The sequence below is a fragment of the Neofelis nebulosa genome, chromosome 14 (genome assembly GCF_028018385.1).
Source record: "Neofelis nebulosa isolate mNeoNeb1 chromosome 14, mNeoNeb1.pri, whole genome shotgun sequence".
Classification (NCBI taxonomy): domain Eukaryota; kingdom Metazoa; phylum Chordata; class Mammalia; order Carnivora; family Felidae; genus Neofelis; species Neofelis nebulosa.
Window position 1 is genome coordinate 74,790,936 of NC_080795.1, and position 12,215 is coordinate 74,803,150.

At 56.0% G+C, this 12,215-nt stretch overlaps 1 protein-coding gene across 4 annotated transcripts in view; it reads right to left on the reverse strand.

Annotated features, from left to right (window-relative positions):
* Positions 1-12,215, reverse strand: part of NDRG1 (N-myc downstream regulated 1) — a 54,462-nt gene that overhangs the window by 34,942 nt on the left and 7,305 nt on the right. For 2 of the 4 annotated variants that reach the window (XM_058699141.1, XM_058699140.1), the window contains exons 2-3: positions 6,034-6,114; positions 3,589-3,624 (exon numbers count right to left, since the gene is read on the reverse strand). The exons of 1 other annotated variant lie outside the window; for it this stretch is intronic. In XM_058699141.1, the coding sequence (XP_058555124.1) occupies positions 3,589-3,624; positions 6,034-6,096 (99 nt within the window). In that variant the 5' untranslated portion in view covers positions 6,097-6,114. Of the gene's footprint in view, positions 1-3,352; positions 3,446-3,588; positions 3,625-6,033; positions 6,115-12,215 lie in introns of those variants that run through there. One more of the 4 variants, XM_058699143.1, reaches the window with a different exon arrangement.

Below are 12,215 nucleotides of genomic sequence, written 5' to 3' on the forward strand. Positions count from 1 at the left end.
CTTCCTGCAGTCACGGCACCTCAGCCGTGCCCGCCCAGCCCCGTGCTCCGAGGGTCCCAGAGGGTCTCCAGGAAAGACAGGTAAAGTGGGGTCCCAAGAGCAGGTCGCAAAACCTCACATGCCCGGGTACCAATCAACCTGCCCCAAAACATCCCGCAGGCCAAAGCAAACTGCCCACCGTGAGATGATGCCACCAGGAAGACAGAAGGCCACGAGGCCACCGCTCTGGCAGCTGGGCCTCTCCTGAGGCGGGCAGCCCAACAGCTCGGGCAACAGACCCTCCAGCGGCTTCTTGCTGCTAAGCTCTGGGTGACGGTGTGTGTTTGGATTCGGGGGGGGGAAAAATTGTGCTTCGGGAAAAGAACAAAGAACAAAGAATCTGCTTGAGTTAGTCAAAATGCTGAAGCGCCGAATATTTTTCAAGAAATAACATTGGCCGCTTTCGGACACACACAGAAAGGCTGCTCAGACTCCTTACACTTGACTTCCAAGGAACTGCCGGGCTGGGTGGGGCCCCACCGCAAGGAGCAGTGAGGGACCAACTAGAGGCACAGAGGACAGCGGGGCACCACTAAGGCACGTCCACTCCCGACGCCTGCACTGCCTTCGATGGGCTAAACGTTAGCCCAAAGCATCCTTCAGATTATCTACGGGGCCAGGCTTTTCTTTCTTTTTTTTTCCCGACAGGAATTGCAAAGCGATGCTGGAATCTAGCCCAGATGGGCCCTTCCACGTTTATCGCTGCAATAATTGAGGAAAAACGGTCAGGGTCAGACCGCCTTGGTTCAGTGGGGCCCCTTCACAGCTGCTGGTCACCGGGAAGCCTCAGTTTCCACATGTGCCAAGTAGGGATGATGGTACAGGTCCCTGAAGGATCAGCAAGAGAGCGTGAGGAAGCCCCGGGCCCTGGCCTGGCTCAACAGGGGACCACGAAGTCCTCAGCAGGCAGGAGACATCCTGCCAGAGCCCCGTGTGAATCCTGGTGAGTCCCTGTGCTGGCCCGCCCCGCAGCCACCCTTGACCAAGGCTCTGTCATCGCCCGCCTCTGCGCCTGGGGTCAGTAACCCGTCAGGAGGCAGACGGCACCACGGTGCAATGCATCTTCCGGAGGAAAATCCCACAGCAACGCCCGCCCCGTGGTTCTGGAGACTGCTGGAAGGCGGAAGGAAACCTTCATAAACACCATGAGTCAACTAGGTTTAGGAGCCCAATCCAAATGAATATAGTTTTATACAAAGTTAACGTTTTGGGAGACAACCTTGAAAGGGTGTCATTCGGCACTCAGATTCAGCGCAAATATTGTGATCCCCTCGTAAGACTGAGCCTATTAGCTTAGCGAAGAGCTCAGCTCACCCTCAGAAGGCTCGGAATCCAAGCAGGGGTGGGGGGTGGGGGGCCCTGCGTGTGATGTAGGGCCATCCCTCTGCATGGGATGATCGGTCCCTAATCTTCTCCTGGTCACGCGACTGGCTCCAGGTATCATTATCAGTCTCAGGTTCAACGTCACCTCCTCCAACAGCCTTCCCTGACCCCCTCAACCCAAGACAGCCTTCCCAAGACCCCCTCAACCCAAGACCGCAGCACGAGCTATTGTCCTCAAAACCCCTAGAGTAACTGGCATTGGCATTGGCATCGGCGTGTTTACTTTCCCCCGCTTCTGGGGAGTCAGAAGCCGTGGTTTTAAACGTGCACTCTGGAAACACACTGGTTGAGATCAAACCCCAGCCCTCTTCCTTTCTGCCCCTGAGACTGCAGGCAAGTTACTTAACCTCTCTGTGCTTCGGGTTCTCCTTCTGCAAAATGGAGACAGGAATCGTTATGAGTTGCCCCAGGAGCAAAACACACAACGCACTCAGAATGACGCCTAGCATATATTCAGGGCTCAGTAGTGCTGAGCGATTAGTTTGGAATTTAAGTTCCTGAAAACAAGGATCGCCGCCTGTCACGCTCCCCACTGTGTCCCCAGCGCCTAAGACAATGCCAGGCACAAAACAGGCATTTGTTAAAGGAACAAAGGAATGGGCAATCAGAAAAAAGCTCCCACCTCACAGGACAGCTCTGGGATTAAACGAGCGGGCCCGGCCCAGCCTGGTGGACCATGTGGGTAGACCTTATCCTGTCTCTCCCAGCCCCTCGCTGAGGCTTCCCTTCTCGGTCACCCCTTTGCTGATGTCAGGAGGGCGCGGCACCCTCGCCCGCCCCCTCCTGGGAAACCATTGCCTGGACACCATCGCCTTCAAGGCTAGAGGGTGGGCCTGGGCCGGCAGGTGGGGCCAGAGGTCCCGTTCTCCGCTCTACCAACCACCTGTGCCTTGGGATCGGAGCACCTAACAGCGCTTTGCAAACTACCAAGAGGGACAGAAATATAAGGAATTATCTTCAGAGGAAACACATAAACTATGCTTTCCAGGTTTCTCCGAATCAAGGCCCAAGCTTTGAAATAGCTACGATAATCGCATGATCGAATAATTCCACTTCGGAGCGTGTACCCAAGAGAACTGAAAGCAAATCTGTTCCGGAGCAGGTATGTGTACCCCACGTTCATACCAGCATTATGCACCATAGCCAAAAGGTGGAGGCAGCCAGTGCCCACTGACAGACGAACCGAAAAACCGAATGGAATGTTATAGAGCCTTGAAACGGCAGGGAAATCTGACACGTGCTACAGCACGGATGAACCTTGAAGCGGTTACGTGAAGTGACATAAGCGAATCACAAAAAGACAAACACTGTATGACATCACTTAATGCAACGGCGGTGGCCAGGGGCTGGGAGGAGGATTCGGTGGGGAATTAGTGTTTAATGGGGGCAGGCTTCCAGTTTTGCAAGATGGAAAGAGTTCTGGAGACGGACGGTGGCAATGGATGCCCAACATTATAAATGTCCTTAATGCCACGAAACACTTAAAAATGGTCATGGTGTTGAATGTTATGTCTATTTCAACACACACACACACACACACACACACACACAAAATTGGAAAAAAAATGGACTTAGGGTGTGTTATTGACCCAACACTGACCAGGACACTTCCCTTCAGGGTCCCCCACAGCGTGGGACCCATGCCAGCCTTGAGATAATGAGTCCAGGGCTTACAGTTCCTGGGGTTCTGACCCTCCCCTCTGCCAAGACCAGCCAGCCTCCTCTCCCAAAAACTTGTTCTTGGACAAAACTCCAGACACACCCCCAGTGCCTGCGCCAACCCTGAGAGCCGATGGAGCCAGTAAACCACAGAGAAGGCTGGGTTCACTTTCCCAAGCAGAGCCAAGAACATCAAGCCTTTGCTCGGCTTCCCACGTGGTCCCAAGCCCACCCAACTGCTCCCCATTTCCCTCCCGCACAGGTCCCACACCTCAGCCTCTCCTTCCGGCCTTCACGGAGTGGGGGACGGGCTCTTGCTTCCTGGGCCAGAACTCAAACCAGCTTCTTTCCGGGGAGAAGGAGCTGACTGTGGAGAACCAGCTGACGCAACTTCCTCCCCTCCCCTGCCCCCCGTGGCCGAACAACGCTCTTCAACCAATGGAAAGAAGAAGGAAACAGAAAAGGCAGAGCAGGGAAGGGGGACAGGAGACCACTCCCTCTACTTGCCTGAACATCAAACTCTTGCAGAAGGCCGGTGATGGTCTGTGGAGAGACAAGAGAGATGGTCAGTTTTGTCAGTCGCCAGGGAGGGGACAAAAACAATGTTGGAACACACGGGCCTGTCCGAGCCCTGAGTCTGTTTCCACCCTCCCTCCTCTGTGGGGCCTCTCCAATTTCTTACAAAGAGACACTTCTCTTTTCATCTCAAAGAATAGCAGCCCGGCAGAAAAGGAGACGCATTACCCAGATTCCTTGCTGACTACAGCCTTGGCGAAAAAAGACCCGAAGGTCTAAGCCGGCCCCAAGCCTGAGAGATACAGGAATGCCATTTCCTATGAACTAGTCTCCCTGTCTCCATCCACATGTTACACTTTTAAACTCAAACCTGACCCTGTCACTGTCCTTAAATTTCTTCCATGGCTGTCCGTGTCCCCTGGGGATCAGTGAAAACGTGACTCCGAGGAGAAAGTGGAGAGACACGTGGCCAACGTCTCCAAGAGACGTGGCCGGCAAGTTTCCCTTCTGGCCCAGAGACGGATCCTCTGAAAACTAAGCCCCAGCCAGACCCCATCACCGAGCACCAGGAAAGAAGACAGCCCAGCAGAGAGAAATGCAAAAGAGGGGAAGGAAATACGCATGGAGACCCCTCGGGACAGTGGGGTTTGAAGAACAGACTGTCGGGGCTTAAAATAGCTTCACACACCCTGGGCCGGGTAAAGAGCACCAGGGAGGCTGGTAACTTCAGGCAGAAGCAAAGGTGGCCGACGTCCACTCTATGTACGTGTGTGTGTTGGTAGGAGGGAGGAGAAAAGCCATTCTGTGTAACCCCAGTCTTCAGAGGGTCAACAGAGCAGCCGTCCAGATTGAGGACAGCCATCAGGAAGAACCTCCCAAAACAATTCTAATTGAAAACACTTGGCTGAGGGGAGCCTGGGTGGCTCAGTCGGTTAAGCTGACTTCAACTCAGATCATGATCTCACGGTTCATGGGTTCGAGCCCTGCATCGGGCTCTGTGCTGAGCGTTGAGAGCCCGGAGACTGCTTCGGATTCTGTGTCTCCCTCTCTCTCTGCCCCTTCCTTCCTCTCTCTCTCTCTCTCTCTCTCTCTCTCTCAAAAATAAATAGACATTAAAAAAAATTAAAAACAAAAGACACTTTGCTGAGTCAGTCTAAGGAGTTGGAAGATTTACTCCCATAGAAACCTTGAAAGAAAAGGCAAATATTCGCTTAGAGATAGACAGGTAACCCACAGTTGATAACCTCTTAGGTGTTTGTTACGAAAATAAAATTTTCCAAGGACACCACTAGGCTGCCTGAAAAACAGAAATACTGTGTTTAAAAATGCATTTACCCTTGGACCCACAGATTCCACGTCTGAGAACTTATCCTAGAGTTGCAGCTGCACACATATAAACGACCTACATCCAAGGTCCAAGTGTTGCAAATACCCATCAGCGCTGCTGGTGACAGCAAAGGGTTGGAAAGACCCACACGTCGAGACAAGGCACTGGTCAAATAAAGCTGGTGGGATGCTGTGAAACGGGAAGGGAAAAGGGTTCTGTGGACTGACGTTGGAAAGGTCTCCAAGATAGTTCGTTAAGTGACTAAAGCAAAGTGCGCTACACGCTGTTTCACGTGACTTTTTAAAAGGGAGAAGTAAGAACATATCGATATGTATTTGCATTCCCTACCATCGGTTGGGTGGTTTTTTTAAGACTCTGTCATAGACTCAAGTGGAAAAGGAAATGAATTTGGAGCAGGGACAGTACACAGTACGGATCAGCAAATTACGGCCCTCTCCCTATTTGTGTAAATAAAGTTTTATTCGAACACAACAAGCCCATTTGTTCACATATTGTCTATGGCTGCTTTCATAGTGTTACTGTAAAGCTGAGTGGCTGCAGGGCGCCTGGGTGGCTCCGTCGGTTAAGCGTCCGGCTTCGGCCCAGGTCGTGATCTCGCGGTCCGTGAGTTCGAGTCCCGCGTCGGGCCCTGTGCCGACAGCTCGGAGCCCGCTTCCGAGTCTGTGTCTCCCTCTCTCTATGTCCCTCCCCCCTTGCACTCTGTCTCCCTCTCTCTCAAAAATGAACATACATTAAAAAAAAATCATTTTTAAAAATAGAAAAAAATAAAAAGATGTACCATCACAGGCAGCTACACAGCTCCGTGAGGACAAGGATGTGAATGTAGTTTAAAGTACAGCGTCAACTGTGCAAACGTAAAGGCTTTTCCAGTCCACGCTGGACGGCAAGGGCCTCCGTCTCCAACAGGGAGGCCTCCTCAACGCGAAACGTTTGACCGAAAGGACAAGGTGGATCTGGGCTTTTGCGTTCTTGGACACGTGTAAGTGCATACGCACGTGGGCCCCTGTGCACACGCGCGTGTGTTTGTATTCTGAGTATACGAATGGGTGTGCGTGTCAGGGGAGGTAGCCAGGAGCGCCTCCACTCACCTCCCCTTTCTCCACCAAAGGCTTCACCTCGGCGAGGTCCACATCCTGCAGCTCCCGAGACATGTTCCTGCTGTCACCTGTCTGCAAAGGAACAAAGGGCGTGGGGTCAGCACTTCCTGCTGAGATGTTTCCCGGAAGGAAGCAAATCCGAGGCCGGGGAATGAACCCCGTTGTTCTGCAGCTCTTACCTCCTGCACGCCCATCACAGTCCCAAGGCCCCAAACCCAATGGCCCATGCCACTCTCGCCTCCGGGGCCACGGAGGTGGATTTCCTGGAGCAGGAAACCAAGGCCCACGGACGCAACTACCTTTCTGACAAAATGGATGGACTGCCATTCAAAGCCAGGTCTTCACATGCAGTCCCCCCCCCCCCCCCCCGCCCAACCCCCACACCCAGGGCATTCCTCAAGGCCTTTTTTTCTTCTTCTTATGGTAATTGACATTCATTTCAGGTATACAACAGAGTAACTGGGTACATTAGCAAAGGATCACGACAGGCCTGGTCACCCTACACAGTTATTACAACATCATCGACCGTGTGGCCTATGCCGCTTCAGAAGGTGTGAGCAGTCGGCTCTTTGACATCGGTCTAAGCGATATCTGGGGGGTGCCGCTTCAGGCCAGGGCAACGGAAGCAAAAATAAACAACCAGGACTACACCTTGCCGCATTTTAGAGGGCACCCCTCACCGATCCCGAAGTCAGGCAGCCCCAGGTTGATGGCCGAAAAGAGAGAAAGTCCCAGGAGGCTCCCCGTTTGCAAGCTTGGCCTGAGCTTCATCCCCCTCCATCCTCAGAATAGCCCCAAAGAGGGGGTGGCCAGACAGACATCACCACGCCCACCTGTGTGCGGGGCTCTCTGCTTCGTGCTGGCGAGGACAGGGCCAGGCCGGGGAATACCTCCAGCTCAAGGGGTCTGATGGGACTGAACATTCAGGGGCATTCTGGGGCGGGGGGAGCACTTTCAAGGTAGCAGGGGGTGGGCAAGAGGGGGTGGGAATGTAGGGTGGGGAGGCAGAAGGTGAGGGGATGGAAGGTGAGAGTGGGGATTGGAGAACAGGTGTGGGGTGGGGGGGAGGGGGAGGGAGAGGGGATGAGAGTAAGGATGAGGAGCAGGGGTGGGGGGAAAGGAGAGCAGAATGGGACAGGGGTGGGAGAGCAGGTGTGGGGGGAGGGGGAGGGGTGAGAGCAGGGATGGGGAGCAGGGGTGGTGGGAGCAGGGTGAGAGGCAGGGGTGAGGGGGATGAAGGGTGATGACAGGGATGCAGGAAGCAGGATAGGTGAGCAGGGGTGGGGTGAGGGGGCAGGGGAGGGGTGAGAGCAGGGGTGGGGAGCAGGGGTGGGAGGAAAAGGATGGAGGGAAGGGTGGGGGCAGGGGTGGGGGAATAGGGGTGGGGTGAGGGGGAAGGGGAGGGGGAGAACAGGGATGGGGAGCAGCGGTGGAAGGAGCAGGGGGAAGGGCAGGAGTGAGGGGGATGAAGGGTGAGAACAGGGATGGGAGAAGCAGGATGGGGAGCAGGGGGGGGTGAGGGGGCAGGGGGAGGGGGTGAGAGCAGGGATGGGGAGCTGGGGTGGGGGGAAAAGGATGGAGGGAAGGGTGGGGGCAGGGGGGCAGGAAGGGTGGGCCAGGGAAGGTCCCTGCCTGGCTCTAACATGGGCAGGTGACCTCCGCAGAGCTAGGCAGGGGCAGGGGCAGAGTCCTGCATGGTGGAAAGCCACCACAATGGACTCCCTGGGGAGCCAACTTTGGGTGGTGACACGTACCGAGCCTACTTCTGGGAACTTAACCTGGAAGCGGGCGGTACAAGCATTTACTCTTGGAGCTCCGTAATCAGACTAGAAGAACGAGGTGCCCCAACACCAGGGCGAGGCACAAAGAAGCCAGAATGTGTTCAGGTGCTGCGGGCAGAGGCGGGGGGAGGTGGGAGAAGGTGTAAGTGACGGAGGGCAGTCGGAGGGCCCCCAGGTCACAGCCCAGACCTCCAGAATCGGGAAAGCTGGTGGAAACCAGCCTGACCGAAGCCCTCACGTTGCTACTTTCCAGGGTGGGGCCCTGGCCCCCCAAGTGCCCCACACCCCAGAGGTGTAAGGGCCAGAGAGAGAGCGCACGCCTATTTAAATCCTCTGAACCCCCGGCTCCTAGAACCCACGGAGAGTCTCATTGTGAAGCACCTCTCAGAGGTCAGCTGTCAACAGCACCGGGGCCACCCTGCACCCACCTCCCCCCCCCCCCCCCGTGCCAACACATGGCATTCCGTGGGCGGATCCCCTGGGATGCTCTGGTCTGGGGCCCCAGCACCATTTTCCCCAGTAGATAACCAGCCCCACAAGAATGCCTTTATGCAGCCTTTGGAGTCTATGCTCCAGAACATTCTGAAAACAAAGTCGGTTTTATATTTGTGAGCATTCCTGGACAGCTGCCAGCTCGGAGGCAGGAGGCATGAAAAGCAGAGGTCTGTCGGCCTTGCTAATTCAGCGCATTCATGGTCCCGAGACCCTGGCCCGTGGGACACCTCGCCTACACAGCCTAAGGAGCCTTCCAGAAGCCCAGGGCTCTGGCAACGCCGGCCTGTCACACTGAGAGTGTGAGGGGCTCCTTCAGGCAGAGCAGCCCCCCACCTGTGGGCTCCCTGGACAGGGAGCCTAACCGATCTCGTTCCCAAAGTTGGACCACAACTCCCCCGCGGAATACACGAACAGGTTTTATGCAGCTTAACGGTAATGTCTGCATTTAAATTCACTCTTAAATCATCGCTGAACTGCAAGAGTGAAGTGACTTTAAACAAGCCTCCATTTATACGGCCTCGAGCATATGCCATAGTTCCGTCCAGCCTGGTCGGTTCTTGGCTTCCAGATGCTGCGATCACATCGGCATCTCAGCCTCCACCGGCTCCCTCATTCTCTCCCAGAACAGAAGAGAGTTTGATCCCAGCCTGCACGGGTTCCGAACCGTGCTCCTGGTGAAACCTCTTGTACCCCACACCTCCTCCTCCTTCCCGCAACTCAGCTTCCCAGCCCATGTGAGGCGGCAGGTCGAAAACCGGCCGGTCTCTTAAATATCGAGTGTTTGAGAATTACTGCTCTTGAGAGCCCTTGGGGGCCGTGGGGAGGCTCAGGTGGGGCCACTAAGAACTATCTCGGTGTTTCGCGAGAAAAACGGGCAGTTCTGTCCCCCGGGGGGCATTTAGCAACGTCCAGAGACATTTTCGATGGTCACGACGGGGAGATGGTACTGGAATCTTATGGGGACGGGCCAGGTCCTCTACCGATCATTCTCCAGTGCACAGGGCGGCCCCTGCAGCCCAATTATCCGGCCCCGCCTGTCAATAGCGCTGAGGCTGAGACACCCCGGTCTAGACCAAGGAACATCCATAAGTGCCCTGGGACCCTGAAGTCTGCAGGGAGACTGGATAAAGCAGGGGAAGCTTCTAACACCACTCGTGCCAGGCTGAGCCCACCAGGGGCAGAGAGACAGCTGACTGCTTTCAGCCCAATTCTGCTGACTTGGGCCAGTCCAGGGCCAGCCTTCACCCAATTCTCCTTTGCCTGAGCCCAAAAAACTTTTCCCACTTTTCTTCCAGAACCCGTTTGTCTAGAAGAAATTGTATAAGGAAGCTCAACATGGAAAAAGAGATCTAGCAAAGAGCAACAACAACAGAAAAGCTGACGTGCGCTTTGGATAAAGCCAGGGAAAGGGCCTGACGCCCCCCAGCCGCCCCCCTGTCCTCCCCCAGCCCACCGCGGGCCTCCACCGCCCCATGCCCCCCATGCCCCCCCTCAAACACCATCTGAGCTCCAGGAAGCACAGTTTGAAACAGTGACGCATTCAGAGGTTGCTTCCCGTAGGTTCTTGTGTGCCCAGCACTGAGCAAAGTGTGACCGTACCTGTAACAGTTCCCCTGACGAGGCGCTATTGTGTGACAAGTTGGGGACACGGTCGTGAACAAACAGACCCAGCCCTGCCCCACCGAGCTCGCAGTCCTGCTCCCCGCCTAGGCCCAGGCACGGCTGCCCTGTCCCTCCACGAGGCTACGCTCTCCTAGAGTCACAGGGTCCCCCCAACGGCCACCACTGTCACCACCTTCACTTTACCAAGGGGGAGGCCAAAGCCCCAGGGGTCGAGGGACTGTCCTAAAACGGCACAAAGCCAGTGGCAGGCGGGGTGGCGGGGAGGCAGGAGCCTCTGATGCCCACAATTATCTCTTCACCACCTTCTTCCTAAAACCGTTTCTTCTCAGGGTTCAAATCCACAGCATCCAGACCACACGGCTCATTCAGGAGAGCAGTTCCAGCACACACTGCTTTGCAGGTGATCGAGATGTTCTTCGCCAGGAGGGAGGGACAGGTGGGGGTCGGGAGGAGGTGGCCTGGTTTGGAGTGCTCTGGCCGGTGCCCCCACCCGCCTCCCCCTGCCAGGAGCCACCGGGAGCCCACACTCAGGGGTCACTCCCCTCGGGCTCCCCGAGGTCCCGCTTGGTTTTGCAGGGTCCTCCCCGGGCTTGAGGCCGAGGGCTGGACGCCAGGCCCTGCCGGTCTCCACCACCGCCTGGAAAGCCCCTAAACAGAGCGTCAGATTGGAAAGGGCCAAGGCGGTCCTTTGGCAGACGGGGACAGGGCAAGGACACCCAGGACACAGTGGGTGGGAGCCCAGCAGTCCGGCCTCCAGTCCTCCAGCCCCACCTTGCATGACGATGGATGTGTGGTACCGCCATCCCTGTCTCCAAGAAGCACAGACAGCCAACCCTCAGGACAGGGAATTAGGCCAGGACACGTCTCCTTCTGCTAAACACCTCCCCCACTCAGGGCCAACAACGGGGCTCCAGGCCACAGCGCCCGCTGCCAGCCCCGTTCACTGAACCGCTTCTTCCTTTCCCACCCGCTCTCCCCAGAAGGAATTCGGAGGAAACCCCCCCAGAGACAAGTGAAAGGTCACCGGGAGCTGGGGGCAGAATCATCATGTACTAGCTCTGCAGTCCCCGCCAAGTTCTCTGGCCTCGTAGCCTCAGTTTGCTCGTCTGTGAAACGGGTACAATTCCGGCTCCCAGAAAGTAGCAGGGTGGCTTAAGTTAAATAACGGCACGTAGAATCTGGCACATAGCATAGCGGCCCCCCTTCCCCACCGGGGGGTATGTTCCAAGATCCCCCCTCCCCCGCCCAGGGGACGCCTGGCACCGCGATAGTACCGAACCCTCTACACCCCTTTTGCTCCTACAGACGCACACCTATGATACGGTGCAATGTACAAACTGGGCACGGTAAGAAATTAACAATAGTAATAAAATAGAGCAACTGTAACAATATACTGGGACAAAAGCTATGTGAGCACGAACTCTCTCTCAAAATATCTTACTGAGCTGCGTCTGCCCTTGCTCTTATGATGACAGAAGGTGGTAAAAGGCCTCCAGGAAGAGATGGAGTGGGGGCGGGGGGGGGTGACACAGGCGCGGTGACATAGCGTTAGGCTACTGCTGGCCTTCCAACCATTTGTCAGAGGGAAGATCATCTGCTTCTGGACCTCGGCTGACCGGCGTAACTGACACCACGGACAAGGGGGTAGCTGCTTAATTCATCAGTGCATTTACTGTTACCGGTCGCCACGGAGACCCGCGGACATCTGGGAGGACCCAGCCTGTGTGTTCTTCGCCCGTCAGGCCCCGAGCAGGCCCAGCAGGGAGGGGGGCCCCACGGAAGTGCAGCAAGTGCCACGTGGGTTTCCAGCGATCAGACCCAATGCACCACCACGGACGTCTCCCCTCCATCAGCAACGCCCGTCAATGAGTAACGACAGCCCAAGGAAAGCTGGGCGAATACCTTTCCGGTTCGATAGACCCAGAAGACAGTCAGCAATTAGTTGGACCTCGTGGGCTCTGAGGGAAGCCAAGACTGGCATTGGCCCAGAGGAGGGAAGAACATGACCCCGGGGGGCCTGGGAGGGCAGTGGACAGAGGCCATGTCAGGCAATGTGAGGCCTCGAGAGAATTGTTAACCAGTCACGGGGGCAGTGAAGGGACACACAGAGCCCGTCACTCTCGAAAGCCTTGACGGGGCAGCGGGAGCACTGGCTTAGGAGTCAGGGCACAGAAACCCGCCTCTCTATGGCCCCGTGACTTTGGCCAAGTCATCCATCCATTCCTTTCTGGGGCCCTCGGCTTCCCCACCTGCAAAATACGCAGGACGCACTCT